At 47.5% G+C, this 23,262-nt stretch overlaps 2 protein-coding genes across 4 annotated transcripts; one reads left to right on the forward strand and one right to left on the reverse strand.

Annotated features, from left to right (window-relative positions):
- Positions 1-50: 50 nt before the first annotated feature.
- Positions 51-8,144, forward strand: OTUB2 (OTU deubiquitinase, ubiquitin aldehyde binding 2). Of its 3 annotated transcripts, none has more exons than XM_044271917.1 (6): positions 51-83; positions 1,895-1,987; positions 2,390-2,508; positions 2,590-2,674; positions 4,510-4,707; positions 7,909-8,144. In XM_044271917.1, the coding sequence occupies exons 1-6, from the start codon at positions 81-83 to the stop codon at positions 8,101-8,103; spliced, it is 693 nt and encodes a 230-aa protein (XP_044127852.1). In that variant the 5' UTR covers positions 51-80; the 3' UTR covers positions 8,104-8,144. The 3 variants fall into 3 exon arrangements, with proteins under 3 accessions (XP_044127852.1, XP_044127850.1, XP_044127851.1); XM_044271915.1 differs by lacking the exon at positions 51-83 and adding an exon at positions 242-274; XM_044271916.1 differs by lacking the exon at positions 51-83 and adding an exon at positions 242-274 and having other exon boundaries at positions 2,399-2,508.
- Positions 8,145-8,287: 143 nt separating this feature from the next.
- DDX24 (DEAD-box helicase 24) lies at positions 8,288-21,934 on the reverse strand. The gene is made up of 9 exons (XM_044271913.1): positions 21,815-21,934; positions 17,997-18,790; positions 15,998-16,399; positions 15,588-15,741; positions 14,861-15,376; positions 14,535-14,610; positions 11,795-11,983; positions 11,517-11,646; positions 8,288-8,694 (listed from the first exon to the last, which is right to left on the reverse strand). Exons 2-9 carry the CDS (start codon positions 18,766-18,768, stop codon positions 8,459-8,461), a joined length of 2,475 nt encoding a protein of 824 aa, XP_044127848.1. The 5' UTR covers positions 18,769-18,790; positions 21,815-21,934; the 3' UTR covers positions 8,288-8,458.
- Between the last annotated feature and the right edge of the window lie 1,328 nt (positions 21,935-23,262).

The following is a 23,262-nucleotide window of genomic DNA, read 5'->3' on the forward strand; positions in this document are numbered from 1 at the left end:
TGGGAGGGGCATAGGGAGGCGGGTGACATGTTTGGGGTGGTGTTACTGGAGTCGGTGCAGGAAGAGGGAGCACAGCAGACATGGTTGGTGCAGACTGGGGCCTCTTACCACTAGAATCTGATACATTATACTGGTTGTCTGTCAAGCAGTTGTAAACTACAAATCCCAGCATGTCATTATAGACTCAAGTTGTATGCTGGGAGCAGTAGTTTCACAGCAGCCACAAGTTGCAGGTATCTGCTGGGGCTCAGTGGTCATGCTGCAGAGGGGGTGGGTAAGGATCAGTGTTACATTTTGTCATTACAATGTTTCGATTTGTCACTTTTATCACAAATCTGGTAAAGAAGTTTCTGCTGTGGTTACAAATTTGTGTGAGAGGCCGGGGGCACAAGGGGGGCTGCAGGTAAGTGGGTGGGTAGGGTTTTCCTATCCTGCCTATGTGACATATATTATATCACTAGGGCACACCACACTTGCTGACCATAAGTGGTTCAACAATTGGGTCCCTAAAATAAATCCCTAATATAAGGTCGATATATTGTAGCTATAGGACTCACTAACTTTTTGTTCCATAGAGAGCTCTGACCAAACACCTAGATCGCCCTCTGGTGGTGAAAATGTAAAAATACAAGCAAGATCACAGCCCCCAAAAGGAGGAGCTGCCACCTCCTGACATGTCTGATTTAGTAACTATTAGTGTTGAGCGAACTTGTGTTTAAAGTTCTGCGTCCAAGGTTCGGGTTATCGAAGAAGACCATTATGGATTCCGCTACCACGGACCATAACGGGATTTGGAATCCATAACGGTATTCTTCTTCGATAACCCGAACTTGGAGGCAGAACACTAGTAACTATCCCTCCATAGGGAGAGAGCGCCTTACTCTCACCCAGTCAAGCCAGTACTCTCTGCTCTGCACAGGTGAGGGGCAATCACCCCGAAACAGCTGTCTGCAGATGAGATGCTGGCTTATTTAATATCCAAGTCATGTCTCAAGGCTTAGCTAAAGAGCTGAACATTGACTTACAGGATAGCTGCCTTACATCTGGTGGCATCAGAGGCAGAGCTTGTTAAGAGCTCATTTGCATCTCTTTCCTCCCTGATTTAGTAACTACATGCATTCCCTAAGTCATTCCAGCTGTTGTAAAACTACAACTCCCACCATGCCCTTCTGTAGGCTATCTGGGAATGATGGGAGTTGTCATTTTGCAACAGCCGGAGGGCCGCAAGTTGAGCATGCCCTGCACTAAGTAATAACAGTTCTGGAGCATCTTTTCATAAACTGTACGCTGTGCCATTCCTCTGTTATTCCTACTAGAAGCTTATGAATGATTGCCAGCAGTCTGCAGTAGAGATCCATTTGGGTGTCACCAGTTGGGGGTATGCCCCGGCGCAATCTGACACAGGCAGCACTGATCGTGCTGGGCAGGGACACCCCTACCCCACCCGGACAAACCTTTATTGCTAACTGCTGGCAATTCATTGGTAAAGTTCTAGTAGGAATAATAGAGGAACGGCACAACATAGAGTCATAAAAATAGATGCTCCAGAATTATTACAAGGGGAATGCAAGTAGTTACTAAATTTGGAATATGAGGAGAGGGGACAGGTCCTCTTTTAAGTGCCCAGTTTGTGTATGCCACAGAGGGCACCCCCCCCCCCCCGTTCCTCAGGACATGTCCCATCTCTTAATCTGTTGCACTAGGTAACTGATAAATATTTCCAGTGTTGTACCAATAATCGTTGTATAATCCAATACTCCACAACTCTAGGCTTTGTGTTCATGACCATTTTCAAGAGCTCTGCTTGCAGTCAGTGATTGCATTCTTGCTTACACCCTCCGCCTCTTCCAAAGGCCATCACCAGCCTGGAAAGCTGACATTCTCATTCTCACAGGCCGTGGACTCGTATGACTTGGTGTCGGAGAAGTACGATATCGCTCTGTTTATAGAAGAACACAGCGGTGCGCCGTTGTATCAGAAGTTAAAGGTAGGATCCGTTTTTTACACATTTTGAGGTGAAGCTGGTCGGGACACTTTCTAAGGGCTCATGCACATAAACGTATGTATTTTGCGGTCCGCAAAAAAACGGATCCGCATAAAGTACGGATGTTGTCCGTGTGCATTCCGTATTTTCCTGATAGAACAGTCCCACCCTTGTCCGTAATACGGACAATAATAGGACATGTTCTATATGCATATGGTCTGCAAAAAAAAACGGAACGGACACGGAAAGGAAATAAGGTTGTGTGCATGAGGCCTAACAACCACAGAATCAGAAAAATATATATTAGGGAGTTTGGACCTTATACTACTAATCCAAGCTTGAGGTGTCGGGGCATGCTAGGAGTTGTAGTCCCATGGAGTTCAGTCTTTGATGCTCTCTTCTCAGGGTCTGCAGGGTCGCTATTGCGCTGTTCGGAGGTCATGCGCTGACGGCAGCTGTTTTTATAGGGGTCTGGGCTTTGGCTTCCTGGAGTCTTTGGTTGGTAAACCTCAGGAGCTGCTCCGGTGAGTGGACGGCGGGCACTGGGCGACCACACGGATATTTCTATGGTCTACGTTCACTCTGCTCTTTTCTCTCCCGGTCAGGTTTAGAGACCGTGTGACGCAGAGCAGACACCAGCTCCTCGCTGCAGGAGTCCCCGAACACGTATTTAGCCGTCCCTACGACACAGTAAGTTGGACCTCCGAGGACTGAGATGATTGACTAATGTAGCGCTGACGCATACGTAGAAAGCCTAAAGGGGTCGTCCCAACAATTAATATTATTTTAATATCATTTGGCTTTTTACTTTGTGTTACAAAAATGCTCCAGCCGTGTGATGTTTTTCTTGGCTTCGTTACAATAGCACTGGATAGTAATGTGCTTGTCCACTTACTGAGGTGGTCGCACATGCTCAGTTCCTTCCTTCAACTGCTACCCGCCTGCTCTAATTTTAAAAGCTGGGACAGTGACAGGGAAAGAGTTGCAGCAGAAAAGACACATATCAAGTGTGCTGTGATAGGGAGAGAGCTGCAGCACAAAGGACACATCCCTTAAGCTGTGATAGGGGGGAGAGAGCTGGAGTAGGAAGGACACATCCCTTGAGCTGTGATAGGGGGGAGAGAGCTGCAGCACAAAGGACACATCCCTTGAGCTGTGATAGGGGGGAGAGAGCTGCAGCACAAAGGACACATCCCTTGAGCTGTGATGGGGGGAGAGAGCTGCAGCACAAAGGACACATCCCTTGAGCTGTGATGGGGGAGAGAGCTGCAGCACAAAGGACACATCCCTTGAGCTGTGATGGGGGGGAGAGAGCTGCAGCACAAAGGACACATCCCTTGAGCTGTGATGGGGGAGAGAGCTGCAGCACAAAGGACACATCCCTTGAGCTGTGATGGGGGAGAGAGCTGCAGCACAAAGGACACATCCCTTTAGCTGTGATAGGGGGGAGAGAGCTGGAGTAGGAAGGACACATCCCTTGAGCTGTGATGGGGGGAGAGAGCTGCAGCACAAAGGACACATCCCTTGAGCTGTGATGGGGGGAGAGAGCTGCAGCACAAAGGACACATCCCTTTAGCTGTGATAGGGGGGAGAGAGCTGGAGTAGGAAGGAAACATCCCTTGAACTCTGATGGGGAAGAGCACTTTAGTAGGAAAGAAACATCCCTTGAGCTGTGATGGGGGAAGAGAGCTGCAGCAGGAAGGACACTTCCTCTGAGTGGTGATAGGGAAAGAGCCACAACAGGAAGGACACGTCCCCTGAGCTGCAGCAGGAAGGACACACCCTCTGAGCTTTGATAGGGAGAGAGCTGCAGCAGAAAGGATATGCTCCCAGAGCAGATAGATTACATCCCCTAAACTGTGACAGGGAGACAGCCGCAGCTGAAATCACACATCCAGAGTTGTGATGAGGAGAGCTACAGCAGAAAGGACACATCCCTGAGCTGAAGAGAATCTAGCAGAGCAATGAATGGGGAGATGCTTTTTGTAGCGTACCAAGTTTGACTGCGGGATCAGACTACACTGAGTATTTGTTGTCTGTTACCATGGAAACACGCAGTGTGCCTAGGGGCTGTAGACAAAACAGTAAGGCCTCTTTCTCTTGAGAAATTGACACACAGAGAAAATGATAAAATAAAAAGCCGGTTGTGAAGATGTGAGTGTGCAGGAGCCTGTAATACATGTCACCAGGGGCGGTGATTTCTCCTCATCCTTCACCCTGTGGTTTTCTATAGCTGCTCACGAATTATAGATCTAGTGTGGAACAGAAAATAAAAGGCAGGGAGGTGAGGGGGATGCAACTGCAGCTTCACTGTGTCTGCTGAGACTGCATGCTGTGAGAGGGAAGGAGGCGCAGCTGACATCCCACCAGGAAGTGCCGCCACCTCTGCAAGAATAAACACAGAAGCTCCAGACAGCAAGCAGAGGTCCTGAAAGTGATGAGGAATTGAAACATAAAATATATTATGTTGCAGAACTTTTATTACATGCTTGTGTAGAAATGTTGCTGACGCTGAAGTATCTCAGTTTCTCAGTCTTGTAGATGATGCAGCAGAGAGCGACGTGTCCGAGTGTAACCTCCTGAGAGCGTTCAATCATCCGGAAGTCTCTGACCGCGCCGTCCAGTATCTGAGACTCGTCACTTCTGCCTTCCTCCGGAGCAGGGGCGATTTCTACCAGCCGTTCGTAGAGGAGGAAAAAGGCATTGAGGAATACTGTGCTCAGGTCACCATATATAATATACACTGTGGGGATGGCGGGCGGTGACGACCAGTAATGCTGGAGGTTATATCAGTGCTGGAGCGTTATAAGAGGAGCTGCTGATATCAGTCACATAGGATGTAATGTCTCTGACTTTGGGACATAGAATATTTGCTTATTTTGATTTTTCACTGGTTTTATGCAGCTGTTTTGTGACAGTTTTACAGCAATATGCACCAGAAAGTGGTTTAAAGAGAACCTGTCATGTGGATATTTGATTATAATCTAACTAATTATATACAATCATTACCTACTAAAACATGCCTTAGATGTATTCACTTACTGGTGTGACAGATAGTTACCTCATAATATACACACAAAGATGCCGCATGCTAATGAGCTGTTTCGAGTCCAGCATATATTTAATTCAGAGCTATAGCCACTCCCCTGCCCACCTGCTGCTGATTCCTATGGAAACAAACTGTCATTTGGCAGCAGGTGGGCGGGGAGAGTCAGGAGCTCATGAATATTCATGACATCATTATCAGCTGGAGCTTTTCAATACAAGATGTTGGCAGATTGACTGGGTCAATTAAAGAAAGTGACCCAGCATTTTGCTAAGAGAATCAGTCACTTATTTATGTTGCCCTTAGTTAGGACACCATAAAACTGGTGACAGGTTCCCTTTAAACTATAGCGCAAATCTACGCCACCTTCTCTATCGCCGGTGTCACTTTATTCATAACTAGTGTTGAGCGAACCTGTGTTTTAAATTCGGGTTATCGAAGAATCGCCTTATGGATTCCGCTACCACAGACCATAACGTGATTCTTCGATGACACGAACTTTAACCACCTCCCGACCGCCTAACGCACGGATGCGTCCGGAAGGTGGTTGATTCATTCCTCCTTGACGCATCCGTGCGTCATCTCGCGATAGCCGAGATTTCCTGTGAACGCGCGCGCTCACAGGAACGGAAGGTAAGCGAGTGGATCTCCAGCCTGCCAGCGGCGATCGCTCGCTGACAGGCTGGAGATGTGATTTTTTTTTTTTAACCCCTAACAGGTATATTAGACGCTGTTTTGATAACAGCGTCTAATATACCTGCTACTTGGTCCTCTGGTGGTCTCTTTTGTTTGGATCGACCACCAGAGGACACAGGCAGCTCAGTAAAGTACCACAAAACACTACACTACTACCCCCCACTGACAGGGGGGTGATCAGGGAGTCTATATGGGTGATCACACACACACAGACATTTATATTCCAGACTTCTTCTCACGCTTTAGGGCCCCCTAAAATGCCAGGGCAGTATAAATACCCCACATGTGACCCCATTTCGGAAAGAAGACACCCCAAGGTATTCCGTGAGGGGCATATTGAGTCCATGAGAGATTTAAATTTTTGTCCCAAGTTAGCGGAAAGGGAGACTGTGAGAAAAAAAATCAATTTCCGCTAACTTGTGCCCAAATTTTTTTTTTCTATGAACTCGCCATGCCCCTCATTGAATACCTTAGGGTGTCTTTCCAAAATGGGGTCACATGTGGGGTATTTATACTGCCCTGGCTTTTTAGGGGCCCTAAAGCGTGAGAAGAAGTCTGGGATCCAAATGTCTAAAAATGCCCTCCTAAAAGGAATTTGGGCCCCTTTGCGCATCTAGGCTGCAAAAAAGTGTCACACATCTGGTATTGCCGTACTCAGGAGAAGTTGGGGGAATGTGTTTTGGGGTGTCATTTTACATATACCCATGCTGGGTGAGATAAATATCTTGGTCAAATGCCAACTTTGTATAAAAAAATTGGAAAAGTTGTCTTTTGCCAAGATATTTTTCTCACCCAGCATGGGTATATGTAAAATGACCCCCCAAAACACATTCCCCAACTTCTCCTGAGTACGGCGATACCAGATGTGTGACACTTTTTTGATGCCAAGGTGGGCAAAGGGGCACATATTCCAAAGTGCACCTTTCGGATTTCACCGGCCATTTTTTACAGATTTTGATTGCAAAGTTCTTCTCACACATTTGGGCCCCTAAATTGCCAGGGCAGTATAACTACGCCACAAGTGACCCCATTTTGGAAAGAAGACACCCCAAGGTATTCCGTGAGGGGCATGGCGAGTTCCTAGAATTTTTTATTTTTTGTCGCAAGTTAGTGGAATATGAGACTTTGTAAGAAAAAAATAAAATAAAAAATAAATCATCATTTTCTGCTAACTTGTGACAAAAAATAAAAAGTTCTATGAACTCACTATGCCCATCAGCGAATACCTTAGGGCAGTGATGGCGAACCTATGGCACGGGTGCCAGAGGCGGCACTCAGAGCCCTTTCTGTGGGCACCCACACCCTGGAAAACGTCTATGCTGTACCAATATGCCTTAGACTTCTCCTGTCAGTCTTTAGCGCAGGGCGCACCATGAACAGCACTGGCAGCGCACTGAATGTAGGCAGGCTATTGTAGATAAATGATAAAGTACATGGAAGATATACTATATTGGACTGTAGTATTCAAGGTAAATTGCTGTGTTGGCACTTTGCGATAAATACGTGGGTTTATGTTGCAGTTTGGGCACTCGGTCTGTAAAAGGTTTGCCATCACTGCCTTAGGGTGTCTACTTTCCGAAATGGGGTCATTTGTGGGGTGTTTCTACTGTCTGGGCATTGTAGAACCTCAGGAAACATGACAGGTGCTCAGAAAGTCAGAGCTGCTTCAAAAAGCGGAAATTCACATTTTTGTACCATAGTTTGTAAACGCTATAACTTTTACCCAAACCATTTTTTTTTTTGCCCAAACATTTTTTTTTTGATCAAAGACATGTAGAACAATAAATTTAGCAAAAAATGTATATATGGATGTCGGGTTTTTTGCAAAATTTTACAGCTGAAAGTGAAAAATTTCATTTTTTTGCAAAAAAATCGTTACATTTCGATTAATAAAAAAAGTTAAAATGTCAGCAGCAATAAAATACCACCAAATGAAAGCTCTATTAGTGAGAAGAAAAGGAGGTAAAATTCATTTGGGTGGTAAGTTGCATGACCGAGCGATAAACGGTGAAAGTAGTGTAGTGCCGAAGTTTAAAAAGTGCTCTGGTCATTAAGGGGGTTTCAGCTAGCGGGGCTGAAGTGGTTAAACAAGTTCGCTCAACACTATTCATAACGTTTAATGACCTAGTGAACAAACTCTAGCTCTGTGGCCCTAGCACTCTCTACCCTTTCTTTCTTCCAGAATGTGGAACCCATGTCAGCGGTGTGCGACCACATCCAGATCACCGCCGTGACCCAGGAGCTGGATATACCGCTACTGGTTGAATATGTGGACTCTATGGACAGCGCCGTAAACCAGCACATCTTCCCGGAGGGATCCAGCCCACGTGTCTACATGCTGTACAAACAGAACCATTATACCCTGTTATACAAGTAGGACCATATGTGACCCCCAACATACAGGCGCTGGCCCGCTATACACGCCATACCGATAGCTACCTGTCCTGATCCCAAGGCTTGTCCACAGGGGTCCATGGTACCCATGTGAACTGGTTGTATCACCCAGATCCTGAACCAAACTTACAAGACGATACGAAGACTGATGAACACTATGCAGCAAGCATCACTCCAGCATTTACAAGGGAAAAAATATACAAAAACTGATGCAAAACATGTCTGATGTTCTCTTCAGTCCATCCTCTTGCAGGAGAAGCCAGGCCTGCATGTAATTCTATATAAACAGCACCACCTTTTGGTCACACCCTGCAGGTGCTGCTGGTCTCTACACAGCATCAAGCCTTGTGCTTCTTCCTTTTGGTCTTGGACTTGGACTCGGCGAGGGTGTGCAGGGCACTCTCTGCTTTGCTGAGGGGCAGGCAGGGCACGGGAAGCTGGCCGCTCTGGGTCGGGTATTTCGTTTTCATGACGTTTCTGAATATGGGCTGGGACAAGAGTCTCTTCAGCTGCTTCTTCATCATCTTCAAGGCTTTCTGTTTCTGCAGGTCTTCTTGTTCATCCTGCTTCCCTCCTAGAAATGAGCAGGGCAGCGTTACTTGCCAGTCAATAAAAAAAAAGCCTTAAGGGGCATCTGTCAGCAGTTTTGTACCTATGACACCGGCTGACCTGTGCGGTTGGCAGCTGTGTTGGTCCCATGTTCATATGTGCCCACATTGCTAAGAAAAAGGATGTATTAATATATGCAAATGAGCCTCTAGGAGCAACGGGGGCGTTACTGTTACACCTAGAGGCTCTGCTCTCTCTGCAACTGCCGCACTTTGACAGGAACAGGCAGGGAAATCATCACATCTGGTCCAGTCAAAGTGCAGAGAGAGCTGAGCCTCTAGGTGTAATGGTAACACCCCTGTTGCTCTTAGAGGCTCATTTGCATATACTAAAACATCATATTTCTCAGCAATGCAGCCACATATGTACATGGGACCAACACAGATGTCTTCAGCTGCCAAGTGCACATGTAACAGGTCAGACAGTGTCATGGGGACAAAACTGCTGACAGATGCCCTTTAAGAGCTTAAGTGATCCAGTTGTTCTGCTAAAGTCTTGCACTGAACAGCTCCAGTGCTAGAACTGTTCAGTACATGATGCAAGCTGATGAGTCCCGGTTTGAGGACCTGGTCGATCCCACCCAGTGGTGGCGGGGACTCCAGGTCCTCATGAATATCAAGACTCAGGCCGTGTACTGAACAGTTCTAGCACAAAAAACGGCTGAGTCTAAGGCCTTAAAAGGATATTCCAGGATTTTAATATTAATGGCCGATCCTGAGGACAGGCCATCAATATCATGGTGGTCTGACACCCCCATTGTTCAGCTATTTAAGACTAGGCCTGGTGCTGGAACCACATTGTGCAGTGGACAGAGCTGATAGCGGCTGCGCTGCCCTCACTGAGGGGGATGCAATCAGCGCTGCAGCTATAATAAGCTCTGTCCCCACACGGAGGAGGGGGCCATGTAGTTCTGAAACAGCCGATCAGCTGGGATGCAGGTTGTCAGACACCCCCCCAATGATCTGACATTGATGCCTATCCTGAGGATAGGCCATCAGTATAATAATCCTGGAATAGCCCTTTAAGAATGCAACTCAGTTCGGTACTCAAGCCTCCAGCAATATCATTTGTTTTTACGTAATTTATTTCCACACCTTTTACATTTTTCCCTGACGCAGCTGTATGAGCGCTCGCTTTATGCAGGGCAAGTTGTATGTTAATGCCAACATCTTTGGGTACCTCTAACGTGTTCAGAAGGCCCATGGCTACCATGAGAACTACTTAGCACCCAGAGATTGTGTTTGCAGTGTGCCAAAATAGTATGCCACAGAGCATTAAGGGGTTAAAGAGAGTGCCGCAGAGATTCGGTAAGAGGATTCATCACCAGCTTATGCGGCTCTTAGGATAGCCGACAGATAAATCCTTAATATCAAAGAATTCCGCTACACATATCTTAATGTAAACTTATAGTACACTCAGAGCCAAAGCCACCACTGCCGCGCCCGCCAGGGTCAGAGCCAAAGCCGCCACTTCCGCGCCCGCCAGGGTCAGAGCCAAAGCCGCCACTTCCGCGCCCGCCAGGGTCAGAGCCAAAGCCGCCACTTCCGCGCCCGCCAGGGTCAGAGCCAAAGCCGCCACTTCCGCGCCCGCCAGGGTCAGAGCCAAAGCCGCCACTTCCGCGCCCGCCAGGGTCAGAGCCAAAGCCGCCACTTCCGCGCCCGCCAGGGTCAGAGCCAAAGCCGCCACTTCCGCGCCCGCCAGGGTCAGAGCCAAAGCCGCCACTGCCGCGCCCGCCAGGGTCAGAGCCAAAGCCGCCACTGCCGCGCCCGCCAGGGTCAGAGCCAAAGCCGCCACTGCCGCGCCCGCCAGGGTCAGAGCCAAAGCCGCCACTGCCGCGCCCGCCAGGGTCAGAGCCAAAGCCGCCACTGCCGCGCCCGCCAGGGTCAGAGCCACTACCGCGCCCGCCAGGGTCAGAGCCAAAGCCGCCACCTCCGCGCCCGCCAGGGTCAGAGCCAAAGCCGCCACCTCCGCGCCCGCCAGGGTCAGAGCCAAAGCCGCCACCTCCGCGCCCGCCAGGGTCAGAGCCAAAGCCGCCACCTCCGCGCCCGCCAGGGTCAGAGCCAAAGCCGCCACCTCCGCGCCCGCCAGGGTCAGAGCCAAAGCCGCCACCTCCGCGCCCGCCAGGGTCAGAGCCAAAGCCGCCACCTCCGCGCCCGCCAGGGTCAGAGCCAAAGCCGCCACCTCCGCGCCCGCCAGGGTCAGAGCCAAAGCCGCCACCTCCGCGCCCGCCAGGGTCAGAGCCAAAGCCGCCACCTCCGCGCCCGCCAGGGTCAGAGCCAAAGCCGCCACCTCCGCGCCCGCCAGGGTCAGAGCCAAAGCCGCCACCTCCGCGCCCGCCAGGGTCAGAGCCAAAGCCGCCACCTCCGCGCCCGCCAGGGTCAGAGCCAAAGCCGCCACCTCCGCGCCCGCCAGGGTCAGAGCCAAAGCCGCCACCGCCGCGCCCGCCAGGGTCAGAGCCAAAGCCGCCACCGCCGCGCCCGCCAGGGTCAGAGCCAAAGCCGCCACTGCCGCGCCCGCCAGGGTCAGAGCCAAAGCCGCCACTGCCGCGCCCGCCAGGGTCAGAGCCAAAGCCGCCACCTCCGCGCCCGCCAGGGTCAGAGCCAAAGCTGCACTTTAGATACAACAAGTACTTTGTACATTACATTCAGACCCAAAACTGTAATTTATATACTATATTCACACCCAAAGCTAATGCAATGCATTATGGGATCACAGCCTGGCCATAAAGGGGTGTGTTTTAAAGAGAATCCTAGGGGCAGCCAGCAGAACTGTGGATGCAGTTTTTACCTATTAAGTCGTCGTCGTCCAGTTCCAAGTCGAGGGCCTCTGCCGCCTGCAGTATCCAGGAATTCTGCTGCTTTGCTTTGCCGTTGAAATACTCCATCTTCTCGATCTGTCTGGCAAAATTGACGCGTTCCTGGTGAGAGAAGAAGCACATGTTCTAGATAATGACTGGTCACTTCTGAATGGACTTGTACAGGGTCTGGAGAATCGCAGATTACAGTCTAGTGGTGCAGGACATGGTGCTATGTCGCCCTCCAGTGGCCAGATAACATGACTACTACCTTAATTCCATCCATGCATTTAGACTCCACAGGGAATAGCGGGAGATCATCGTTCTTTTCCAGGGTCCTGAAGATTTTCCTATAATTAATCATATCATCTGGTCCAATTAGAAGCAAAGTGAGGCCATCGCTGGAGGCGCGAGCTGTCCTGCCGCTGCGGTGCACATAGGTTTCTGATGTCCTGGGGACCTGAAAAAGGAAGTTATATTACACGGGGACTCGGGATGTATGTACACCATGACTGCACCAGCTGAATAATGAGTGCAGCTCTGGAGTATAATACAGGATGTAACTCAGGATCAGTAATGTACAGTTGTGTTCAAAATAATACAGTGTGTTTAAAAAAAGTGAATAAAGCAACTTTTATTTCCATCCACACAGATGCATTGGGAACACTATACATTCTATTCCAAATCAAACATACATGAAGAAAAATATATTAAATTTGTGTTGTTCCTCAAAAAAATAAAAAAAAATTAAGAAAAGTGAATTTTAGACTGTTCAAAAAAAAAAAAAAGCAGTGTTTGTATTCTTCTTTACAAACTCAAACACTCACTATATAAACTGAACAATGTTTGTAGATTTTGCTTTCCCCTGAATCACTTCACTAATATTCAGTTGTATAACCGCTATTTCTGAGAACTGCTGGACGTCTGTGCTGCTCGGAGTCACCACCTTCTGCCCCTGTGGACAGGTTCTCCGGCCCAGGATGATTGGACTACATTCCACAGTTCTTCTCTATTTCTTGGTTTTGCCTCAGAAACTGCATTTTTGATGTCACCCCACAAGTTTTCTATAGGATTAGGATCCGGGGATTGGGCCGGCCGCTCCATAACGTCAATCTTGTTGGTCTGGAGCCAAGATGTTGCACGTTTACTGGTGTGTTTGGAGTCGCTGTCTTGTTGGAACACCCATCTCAAGGGCATTTCCTCTTCAGCATAAGGCAGCAGGACCTCTTCCAGTATTCTGATGTATTCACACTGATCCATGATCCCTGGTCTGCGATAAATAGGCCCAACACCGTAGTATGAGAACCATCCCCATATCATGATGCTTGTCCACCATGCTTCCCTGTCTTCACAGTGCACTGGGGCTGAATTCAGTGTTTGGGGGTCGTCTGACGATTTGTCTCCGGCCACTAGACCCAAAAAGAACAATCTTACTTTCATCAGTCCACAGAATGTCTCTTTAGGCCGTCAATGGGCTCTTTGGTAATTTGTAACCTCTTCAGCACATGTCTTTTTCCAGCAGTGGGACTTTGCGGGGGCTTCTTGCAGATAGCTCGGCTTCACATAGGCGTCTTCTAATTGTAACAGTACTCACAGGTGACTTTACACCTTCTGTAATCTTCCTGGAGCTGATTGTTGGCAGAGTCCTTGCCAGTTTGCCTATTCTTCTATCCATTCGAATGGTAGTTTTTCACTTTCTTCCACGTCTTTCAGGTTTTGGTTGCCATTTTAAAGCATTTGCGATCATTTTAGCTGAGCAGCCTATCATTTTCTGCACTTCTTTATATGTTTTCCCCTCTCCAATCAACTTTTTAAGCAAGGTGCGCTGTTCTTCTAAACAATGTCTGGAACGACCCAATTTCCTTAGAATTTCTGAGAGAAATGCATTGTAACCGGCATGTACAACATTTGCTGCCTTCCTTAAATAAGGGCAATAATTTCCACCTGTTTTTCCAAGAATAAATGACCTCACTCATTGAACTCCACACTGCTATTATTTTGAACATGCCCCTTTCAATAAGTGATTCAATTACAGAGAATCAGCAGCATGCATGTCATGTCTGTTGGATTTCTATTACTCTACTACACCTGCTAGTAAATTTTTTGCCATGTAGAAATACGATTTCTACCAAAAACTGTGATTAATCAGGTTAGTGATGTCTGACTGCTATTATTTTGAACACAACTGTATGTACACAGTGACGCCACCAGCAGAATAGTGAGTGCAGCTCTGGAGTATAATACAGGATGTAACTCCGGATCAGTACAGGATAAGTAATGTAATGTATGTACATAGTGACTGCACCAGCAGAATAGTGAGTGCAGCTCCTGGAGTCTAATACAGGATGTAACTCCGGATCAGTACAGGATAAGTAATGTAATGTATGTACATAGTGACTGCACCAGCAGAATAGTGAGTGCAGCTCCTGGAGTCTAATACAGGATGTAACTCAGGATCAGTAATGTATGTATACAGTGACTGCACCAGCAGAATAGTGAGTGCAGCTCTGGAGTATAATACAGGATGTAACTCAGGATCAGTACAGGATAAGTAATGTATGTACACAGTGACTGCACCAGCAGAAGAGTGAGTGCAGCTCTGGAGTATAATACAAGAAGTGACTCAGGATCAGTACAGGATAAGTAATGTATGTACACAGTGACTGCACCAGCAGAATAGTGAGTGCAGCTCTGGAGTATAATACAGGATGTAACTCAGGATCAGTACAGGATAAGTAATGTATGTACACAGTGACTGCACCAGCAGAATAGTGAGTGCAGCTCTGGAGTATAATACAGGATGTAACTCAGGATCAGTACAGGATAAGCAATGTATGTACACAGTGACTGCACCAGCAGTATAGTGAGTGCAGCTCTGGAGTATAATACAAGATGTGACTCAGGATCAGTACAGGACGACTCCACTGTTTAAGTAGATTGATTTTAGATATCATCTGTACAATGGTTCTCAGAGGTGACAGACGTGTTAAGCAGTTCAGAAAAGTCTGTACCTGGTAATGCAGGACATGCTGGATGTTGGGAATGTCCAGACCTCGGGCAGCGACGTCCGTAGTGAGGAGAACACAACTGTAAGAAGAACAACTCCGATTACGGCTTCAGACCACTATCACCTCCCTCAAGGCAAGCGCACCGTTTCCTCAAACACTCTGTGCTGCTGGGGACCCTGCTCCTTCTACTCTAACTTAGTCTGTGACCTCTCATAAGATCAGCCCACTCCTCTCCTAAAATCCTCTGTGCTGCTGGGGATACCTACTCCTTCCTCTGTGTAACCTTCAGTACCTCTACACAGTTAATTAATTAAGAGGAGAAATGTCACCTTTCCCGCTCGGCGAATCTCTCCAGATTTTTAAGCCGCTGCTTCTGGTGCATGTTGGCGTGGAGGGGCAGCGTGTTACACTCCAGGATGGCGAGGAGCGACGTCAGCCTCTTAATGCAGTCGATGCTGTTGGCAAACACCATAGTCCGGCCCGGGTACTGCAGCAAGAAGTAGTAGAGGTAGTAGTCCTTCTCATCACCGGTGCAGTGGATCCGGGTCTCAGTCAGCGTCTCCACTGTGGCCTGCTTCCTGGTCAGGTCGATCACCTTGGGCTTCCCCTTGAGGCCGATCTTGCCCATCAGACTCTCCAGCTTCCCTTCCTTGTCCAACTTCTTGAAGTTCTTCTTCTGCAGCAGGCGGCTCGGGGCCTGGTGGATCAGGGTCAGGGTGGCTGAAAACACAAAGGTCTGCCGTTTGGGGTTGTAGTGCGAGTCACTTAACATCTCCAACAGCTGCGCCAGCTCAGCGTAGTGACCCTTCTCCACCATCCTGTCCGCTTCATCGATGACCAGGCACCTGCAGTCGAAAGACAGTAGACATTATGCACTTCCCAAGCCTTCTGGAAGCCATACTGATCCTTACCCCCACTTACCAGCAAGTTCTGGAAAAGCTGGGTGACAATCTATACGGGGGATGTGATGTTACCCCAATATTGAAAGAGCCCAGGGAGCCTTCACGATTATATAGAACCAGTCCCACTGTCCCGTACCCCTCCCCCATCACTCACCGAAGTTGGCGCAGGTTACACAGATGTGGGTGTCTCTCTTTAATCATCTCCCACAGTCGCCCAGGCGTGGCGATGACAATCTCTGGCCTCCGGTTTAACACTCGCTCTTGCTTCTGGGGGGCCATCCCTCCGACCACTATGGTCGCTTTTATCCCTGGAGAAAGGAAGGAGCAACGTCATCTCTTTATACGAACACATTCCTCAACGCCTTTCTGCCAAGTCTACACCTGTCTCTGGAAGCCATATAGTTCTCCTTGCTCCCATATCATTGCATGACGAGGATACCAGGACCCCCGGAGAGCTGGGTGACAACCCCTGGGGGTAGCCACACTGGTAGTCAGTTTGATTTATTCCAGCTGCATACAATCTATAACTTTGCGCAGACGCAAGAATATAAATTAACATCTCACCAGTAAATCTCGCCACGGCGTCAATGTGATGCTTGACCTGTACAGCCAGCTCTCTGGTCGGGGTCACCACCAGTCCAAGCAGTGGCCTTTTTGTGTCGCACTGGGGGGCAGCGTTAAAATTAATATTGACATTTTTCACCACCTTCACACAGCCCATGGTGGAATAATCATCATCATCCTCCTCCTTCTCATCATCATCATCATCAACCTCTTCGTCTGCCTCGCCCTCCTCCTTCTCCTCATCCTTATCCAGATCCTCAGCCATGTCCGTCTCCTTGTCCGCCGTCTCCTCATCTCCGCCCTCCTTCTCCTCTTCCCCTGAACCTTCGTTTTCCTGCACTTTCCTCCATTGCAGTATAGAGTGGATCATGGGGATGGCGAAGGCAAGAGTCTTGCCGCTTCCTGAAGTGAAAGATAAAACTCACATAATCCACAGCCTCTAATGTATGAAATACGTGTTCTGAGAAAGGGAGGGGGAAAAAAAACCAAAAACACACTGCTCCGACTCTTAGCGTTCACCTCTGGGCTTCCAGCGCTGCAGGTAAACATCCGGCACGGATAGCGTCACGCAAGCTATTGTAGCCAATGACTGGCGGTGACATGTCCACCCAAGCAACAAGTGACCCAGTGATGTACTGTTCGGGAAATGTCACCTCTGAAGTCAGAAGAAGAGGAGGGTGGATGCTAGGAGCCAGCACAGTGTTAGGGAGCAGGCAAGCATGCTTCACCCTATAGGTCGCGCATGGTGGAGGAGGTTTAAAAATTGGTAAGTGGCTGGACAACCCATTTAAAGGGGTTGTCTGCTTTTTACTATTGATGACCTATCCTCAGGATAGGTAATCAATATCAGAATGGCGGGGAGCCGACACCCAAAGAGAAGCAATTCTATGCTCTGCTTACCGCAGCAATTGCAGTGGTGAGCAGTGTAATTACAAGTATGGCGTCCTCATTCACTTCAACAGACAGATCCGTCCCATAGAAGTGAAACAAAACAAAAACTTTCTAAGGGTACTTTCACACTAGCGTTAGTTTTCCGGTATTGAGTTCCGTCACAGAGGCTCAGTACCGGAAAAAAAAAAAAAACGCTTCAGTTTTATCCTAATGCATTCTGAATGGGGAGCAATCCGTTCAGGATGCATCAGTTCAGTCCCTCCTACGGAATTTGGCCGGAGAAAATACCGCAGCATGCTGCAGTATTTTCTCCGGCCAATATTCCGGAACACTTGCCGGAATGCCGGCATTATTTTCCATTGAAATGTATTAATGCCGGATCCGGTACCAAGTGTTCCGGAAAACCGGATCCGGTTTCCTGGTCTGCGCAGACCTTTAAATCTGTGAAAAATAAATAAATACCGGATACGTTTTTCCGGATGACACCGGAGAGACGGATCCAGTATTTCAATGCATTTGTTGGATGGATCCGCATCCAAAATCAAATGCTATCCGTTTGCATAGGGATTTCCAGATCCGGCAGGCAGTTCCGGCGACGGAACTGGCTTCCGGAATCCTCTAACGTAAGTGTGAAAGTACTCTAATATAGTGTTGTAATTTTACACCATGTGAAGACTGATGGACTTCGCACAGGTTTGTTACAATTGCATCCAGCCTAGCAAAGGCTTTACGAGCTAAACACATCAGCTTGACGCAATGTATCAGTGCAGGGAAAATGCATCAGTCTGGAGTCGGGACTGTTCAGCTGGCAGAGGTTTGTCTAGGCTGGATACAACTGTAACAAACTTGTGAGAAGTCTGTTGGTCTGCATCGTGGTATTCGGCTTCAGGAGGTAAACCACCCGGACTCCAGACAAACATTTTACCTACACGGATACACTGTATTGAGCCGATGTTCAGCTCACAGAGGATTGTTTAGACTGGATACAACTGTAACAAACCCTGAGCTGTATTGGCTTCCGCTCTCTAGAAGTAAACGAGAATGCTAATATTCAATGACAGCAAACAGATCTTGAAACCTCCCGAGATATTACATCCTGTACACCCACCTGTTTCTGCAGCGCCTAAAATATCCATCTTGTCACGGATTGCGGAAGGCAAAGCCAGAGCTTGAATTGGGGTCGGAGTGGAAAAGCCCAAATAGCTCAGAGCTTTGAGAACCGGAGGCGGAACGTAAAGATTTGTCCACGCCGAAACATCAACGTTCTTACCGGCCTCACCAGCTAACGGGCCTGCTGCCCAGTTCTTTGTCTTCTTCGCAGGTTTGACGGCCACGGCTTTTTCTCCTTCCCTCTTATCCCCCTTCACCTTAGATTTTTTCTTCCTCTTTTTCTTCTTGTTTTTTGGTGGCTTAGGATTCTCTTCTTCTTTCAATGCTTTAGCCTCTTCTTCACCAGGCACAGTCAAATCAAGATCTTCCTGCTCCTCTTCATCCTCCTCCTCATAATCATCCTTCTCCTCTCCCCAAAAAAAATCCTCCATCTCATTGTCAGATTCTTCTCGCTCTTTTTTGCCTTCGAATATTTTCTTGGTTTTTTTATTTTTCTTCTTGCTGGTGGCTTTTCCCTCCTGCTGCTCTTCCTCCTCCTCTTCTTCGTCAGCGCTGTGTTTCCTCTTCCGCTTTGCAACTAACTCCTTGGATGTCTTCACTAATGTATAATCTGTCAGTTCCTCAAAGCAGATGATCTCCTCCATATTGCCATCTGCCAAAAGATTGGGGTCCAGTGAAATTGGTTTCCATTTTCCGGTGATTTTGATTCCTTTCCTCTTAAGTTTAATCTGGGCCAGGCCGACTTTCTTCTTTCCCTTCTGCGGCTTCATTTTTCCCCGAAACCTGGAAATACTAAAAATAAGACACTGATTGAAGCGCCATGGTGGACTAGGGTTAGCCGTTAGCGCAATAATGGATTAACTGCATTTGTTTCCCAACCAGGGTTCCGTAAGACCCTGACAGAGGATCTGAGCAGCGATTGGTGGCTCGAGACCGGCAAAGACACCTAACATCAGGACCTGTGTATCGGGCTGTGAAGAATAGAGAGCTGGCATTGACACAAGGTAAGAAAATCCTTGGGCCTGGATGCATCGAGGCTCCCAGTCTGCGGTCTGCATGCATTTAAGCGCCTGGTCTGTGAATTACACATTTTTTTTTTTTTTTAATTGGGTACAGTGATTGATTAGCATCAATCGTTATTGGATTTAGCTGCTGACCCCATTTGTTGCCATGGATAAAAGGTGCTCTGAATTTTGACTCACCCCGTCAGTCATATATTGCTTGTATTCTAGATATAGACAGGCACACTTCACTTAGAACATGTCGATCAACGTCATCTATATTGACAATTGATTATTTATTTATAAATAAAAATATAAAAATTAAAAAATAAATAAAGCTGGAAAATAAAATGAAAATGTAAATAAATAATTTTTATATTTTTATTATGTAATACAGCATTTTTTTTAATTTTGTGATTTATTAGTACTTGCGCATTACTTTTTTTATTTTATTTTTTCCTCTTGTCAAAATAATCAATTCGTTGTTTTCCCAGATTTTTTTCTGGGGTTCCTTATTACTAAATACTGCCCTCTGCTGGTTTTCTTCCGGTCTCTCTGGCCGCTCTTTCAGTGTATCACTCCCTCCTGCTGTTGGGGTTCCTCGGGGTTCATTCAGTCTTAGGTCCTCTCCTCCTCTCTCTGTACACAGCCCCTATTGGACAGACCATCAGCAGATTTGGTTTCCAGTACCATCTCTATGCTGATGACACCCAACTGTACACGTCACCCCCCGACATCACCCCTGCTGTATTACAGAACACCAGTGACGCTCTCCCCGCTGTCTCTAACATCATGTCCTCTCTCTATCTGAAACTGAATCTTTAAAAAACTGAACTTCTTGTGTTCTCTCCATCTACTAACTAACCTACCCAAACCTGATCTCTCCCTCTCAGTGTGCGACACCATCATCACTCCTAGGTGTCTCGGGGTGACGTTTGACACTGATCTTTCTTTTACCCCCTATATTCAATCTCTCTCCCGCTCATATCACTTGCACCTCTAAAACATCTCTAGAATCTGCCCCTTTCTCACTATGGAAACAACAAAAACCTCTCATTGTTGCCCTGATCCATTCCCGTCTTGATTACTGTAACTCTCTATTAATTGGCCTCCCCCTCACCAGACTCTCCCCTTAAAGGGAATCTGTCACCATAGCTATGTTCACTAAAGTACCTTATTTCCAGCAGTCTTTTTACTTTATTTCGTTTTGTCCTTTTGATATAAAAGTGCTTTTTATGTTATGCTAATGAGGCTCCAAGACGGGCGTTTTTTTTTCCTTCTCCGGTGCCCAGTGACACCCCCCTGCAGTGCCCAAGAACGCCTCCTGATCCACAAATAACCTCCCACAGCCCCAGGCAAATGGTTCCGCCGCCTCCCCACGTCATAGTCTATCTTCTAGCAATGCCCCGTCCTTCTTCCTGTCAGCGGCCAGGCAGGCGCAGTACCGCCTGCGGGATCATCAACCTCTTCAGGGCAACAGCGCTCATGTTACATCACTGGGCTCAGCGCATGCCCAGTGAGACTTTTGAGGCTGATCGCCTTTTGAGGTACTGCGCCTGCGCGAGTTTTCTGGCTGCCGACAGGAAGAAGGACGGGGCACTTCTAGAAGGTAAACTATGACGTGGGGAGGCGTCGGAACCGTTTGCCGGGGCTGTGGGAGGTTATTTGATGATCAGGAGGCGTTCTTGGGCACTGCAGGGGGGCATCACTGGGCACCGGAGAGTGAAAAAAACGCCCCTCTGTGCACCTTGGAGCCTCATTAGCATAACATAAAAAGGGCTTTTATATCAAAAGGACAAAACGAAATAAAGTAAAAAGAAGACTGCTGGAAATAAGGTACTTTAGTGAACATAGCGATGGTGACAGCTTAAAATGGTAAAAGCAGGTGACAGATTCCCTTTAACGCAGAAGCCAGGGTCTCCTATCTGTCCAGCCGCTACTCCGATGCCTCCGCCCCGTGCCAGTCATTGAACTGGTTGCCCTTACTGTATAGATTCCAATTTAAACTGCTTGTCCTCACCCTAATTTTCCTGTAGACCGTGCCGATCTCCTGGAGATTTGTTACCAGGCTCAGAAATCCCATTGAATAAGTGTGTCAGTGTGAGAGGCGCCAAATTTAAAGGGGTTGTCCGGGTTTTTAATATTGATGACTAGTGTTGAGCGAACTTGTGTTTTAAGTTCGGCGTCTAAAGTTCGGGTTATCGAAGAATCGCGTTATGGATTCTAAATTCCGTTATGGTCTGTGGTAGAGGAATCCATAACGCGATTCTTCGATAACCCAAACTTTAGACGCCGAACTTAAAACACAAGTTCGCTCAACACTATTGATGACCAATCCTTTGGGCATGTGTGCACCGCTCGCACCGTCTCCGCATACAGCTGAACGTCGGAGGGGGGGGGGCGCTCGCTGTCGGACCCCCGGCCGATCCGATACTGATGACAGGTCATCAATAATAAAAGCCCAGACAACCCCTTTCATAAGAGGCCTCTTACTAATGTGTGCACCAGAAAAATGAACCAACACCATAGGCTTGCGCTCTACTTTAGGGGAATTGTCCATGTGTGACATAAGGTCTAATGGTCTATCCACAGCCACTGATTCAATCACATGATATTAGTTCCAAATGGATGAAACTGGTAAACTGGTCAGAACAGCGGATGATGGGAGTCATAATACTGACAATTACCCGCTATACACACAGGCAGCCTGTGCCTTACCGTGCAGTCTCGCACACATCGTTACTGACAGACTGCTGACACTTGTAGTTCCACCACATGCACAGGCCTCACCAGTGCTTGTCGGATTCATATTTACCTCCTTAACCCTCCGATAAGAGCAGAATCAGGAAGCCGCCAGCAAAACACCCAGGAGCTGAACACGCAGCTGACGCACTGCACACGCTGCTCACACGGAAGCCGCCATTACAAGGTGACGTCATCAACAAGGGACAGAAAGAACTTTATTAACAGCGAACATTCCGGACAGGCTGAGGGACAGAGTTGTCTCTGCAGCTCCTATGTGACAGGTGTGTCTTCTGCATGGCAGACTTGTTCTAGAGTGAGTCTCTATGTATTATCAGTGACTTGTGCCCTATATGGTCCTGTACCTACCTCATGGAGGCAGATCCTGAGTTATTATACTCCAGAGCTGCACTCACTATTCTGTTTCAGGAGTCTCTGTGTACATACATTACATTACTTATCCTGTACTGATCCTGAGTTACATCCTGTATTATACTCCAGAGCTGCACTCACTATTCTGCTGGTGCAGTCACTGTGTACATACATTACATTACTTATCCTGTACTGATCCTGAGTTACATCCTGTATTATACTCCAGAGCTGCACTCACTATTCTGCTGGTGGAGTCACTGTGTACATACATTACATTACTTATCCTGTACTGATCCTGAGTTACATCCTGTATTATACTCCAGAGCTGCACTCGCTATTCTGCTGGTGCAGTCACCGTGTACATACATTACTTATCCTGTACTGATCCTGAGTTACATCCTGTATTATACCCCAGAGCTGCACTCACTATTCTGCTGGTGCAGTCACTGTGTACATACATTACTTATCCTGTACTGATCCTGAGTTACATGCTGTATTATACTCCAGAGCTGCACTCACTATTCTGCTGGTGGAGTCACTGTGTACATACATTACATTACTTATCCTGTACTAATCCTGAGTTACATCCTGTATTATACTCCAGAGCTGCACTCACTATTCTGCTGGTGCAGTCACTGTGTACATACATTACTTATCCTGTACTGATCCTGAGTTACATCCTGTATTATACTCCAGAGCTGCACTCACTGTTCTGCTGGTGCAGTCACTGTGTACATACATTACTTATCCTGTACTGATCCTGAGTTACATCCTGTATTATACTCCAGAGCTGCACTCACTGTTCTGCTGGTGCAGTCACTGTGTACATACATTGCTTATCCTGTACTGATCCTGAGTTACATCCTGTATTATACTCCAGAGCTGCACTCACTATTCTGCTGGTGGAGTCACTGTGTGCATACATTACTTATCCTGTACTGATCCTGAGTTACATCCTGTATTATACTCCAGAGCTGCACTCACTATTCTGCTGGTGGAGTCACTGTGTACATACACTACTTATCCTGTACTGATCCTGAGTTACATCCTGTATTATACTCCAGAGCTGCACTCACTATTCTGCTAGTGCAGTCACTGTGTACATACATTTCATTACTTATCCTGTACTGATCCTGAGTTACATCCTGT

The sequence above is a fragment of the Bufo gargarizans genome, chromosome 11 (assembly GCF_014858855.1).
Source record: "Bufo gargarizans isolate SCDJY-AF-19 chromosome 11, ASM1485885v1, whole genome shotgun sequence".
Lineage (NCBI taxonomy): Eukaryota > Metazoa > Chordata > Amphibia > Anura > Bufonidae > Bufo > Bufo gargarizans.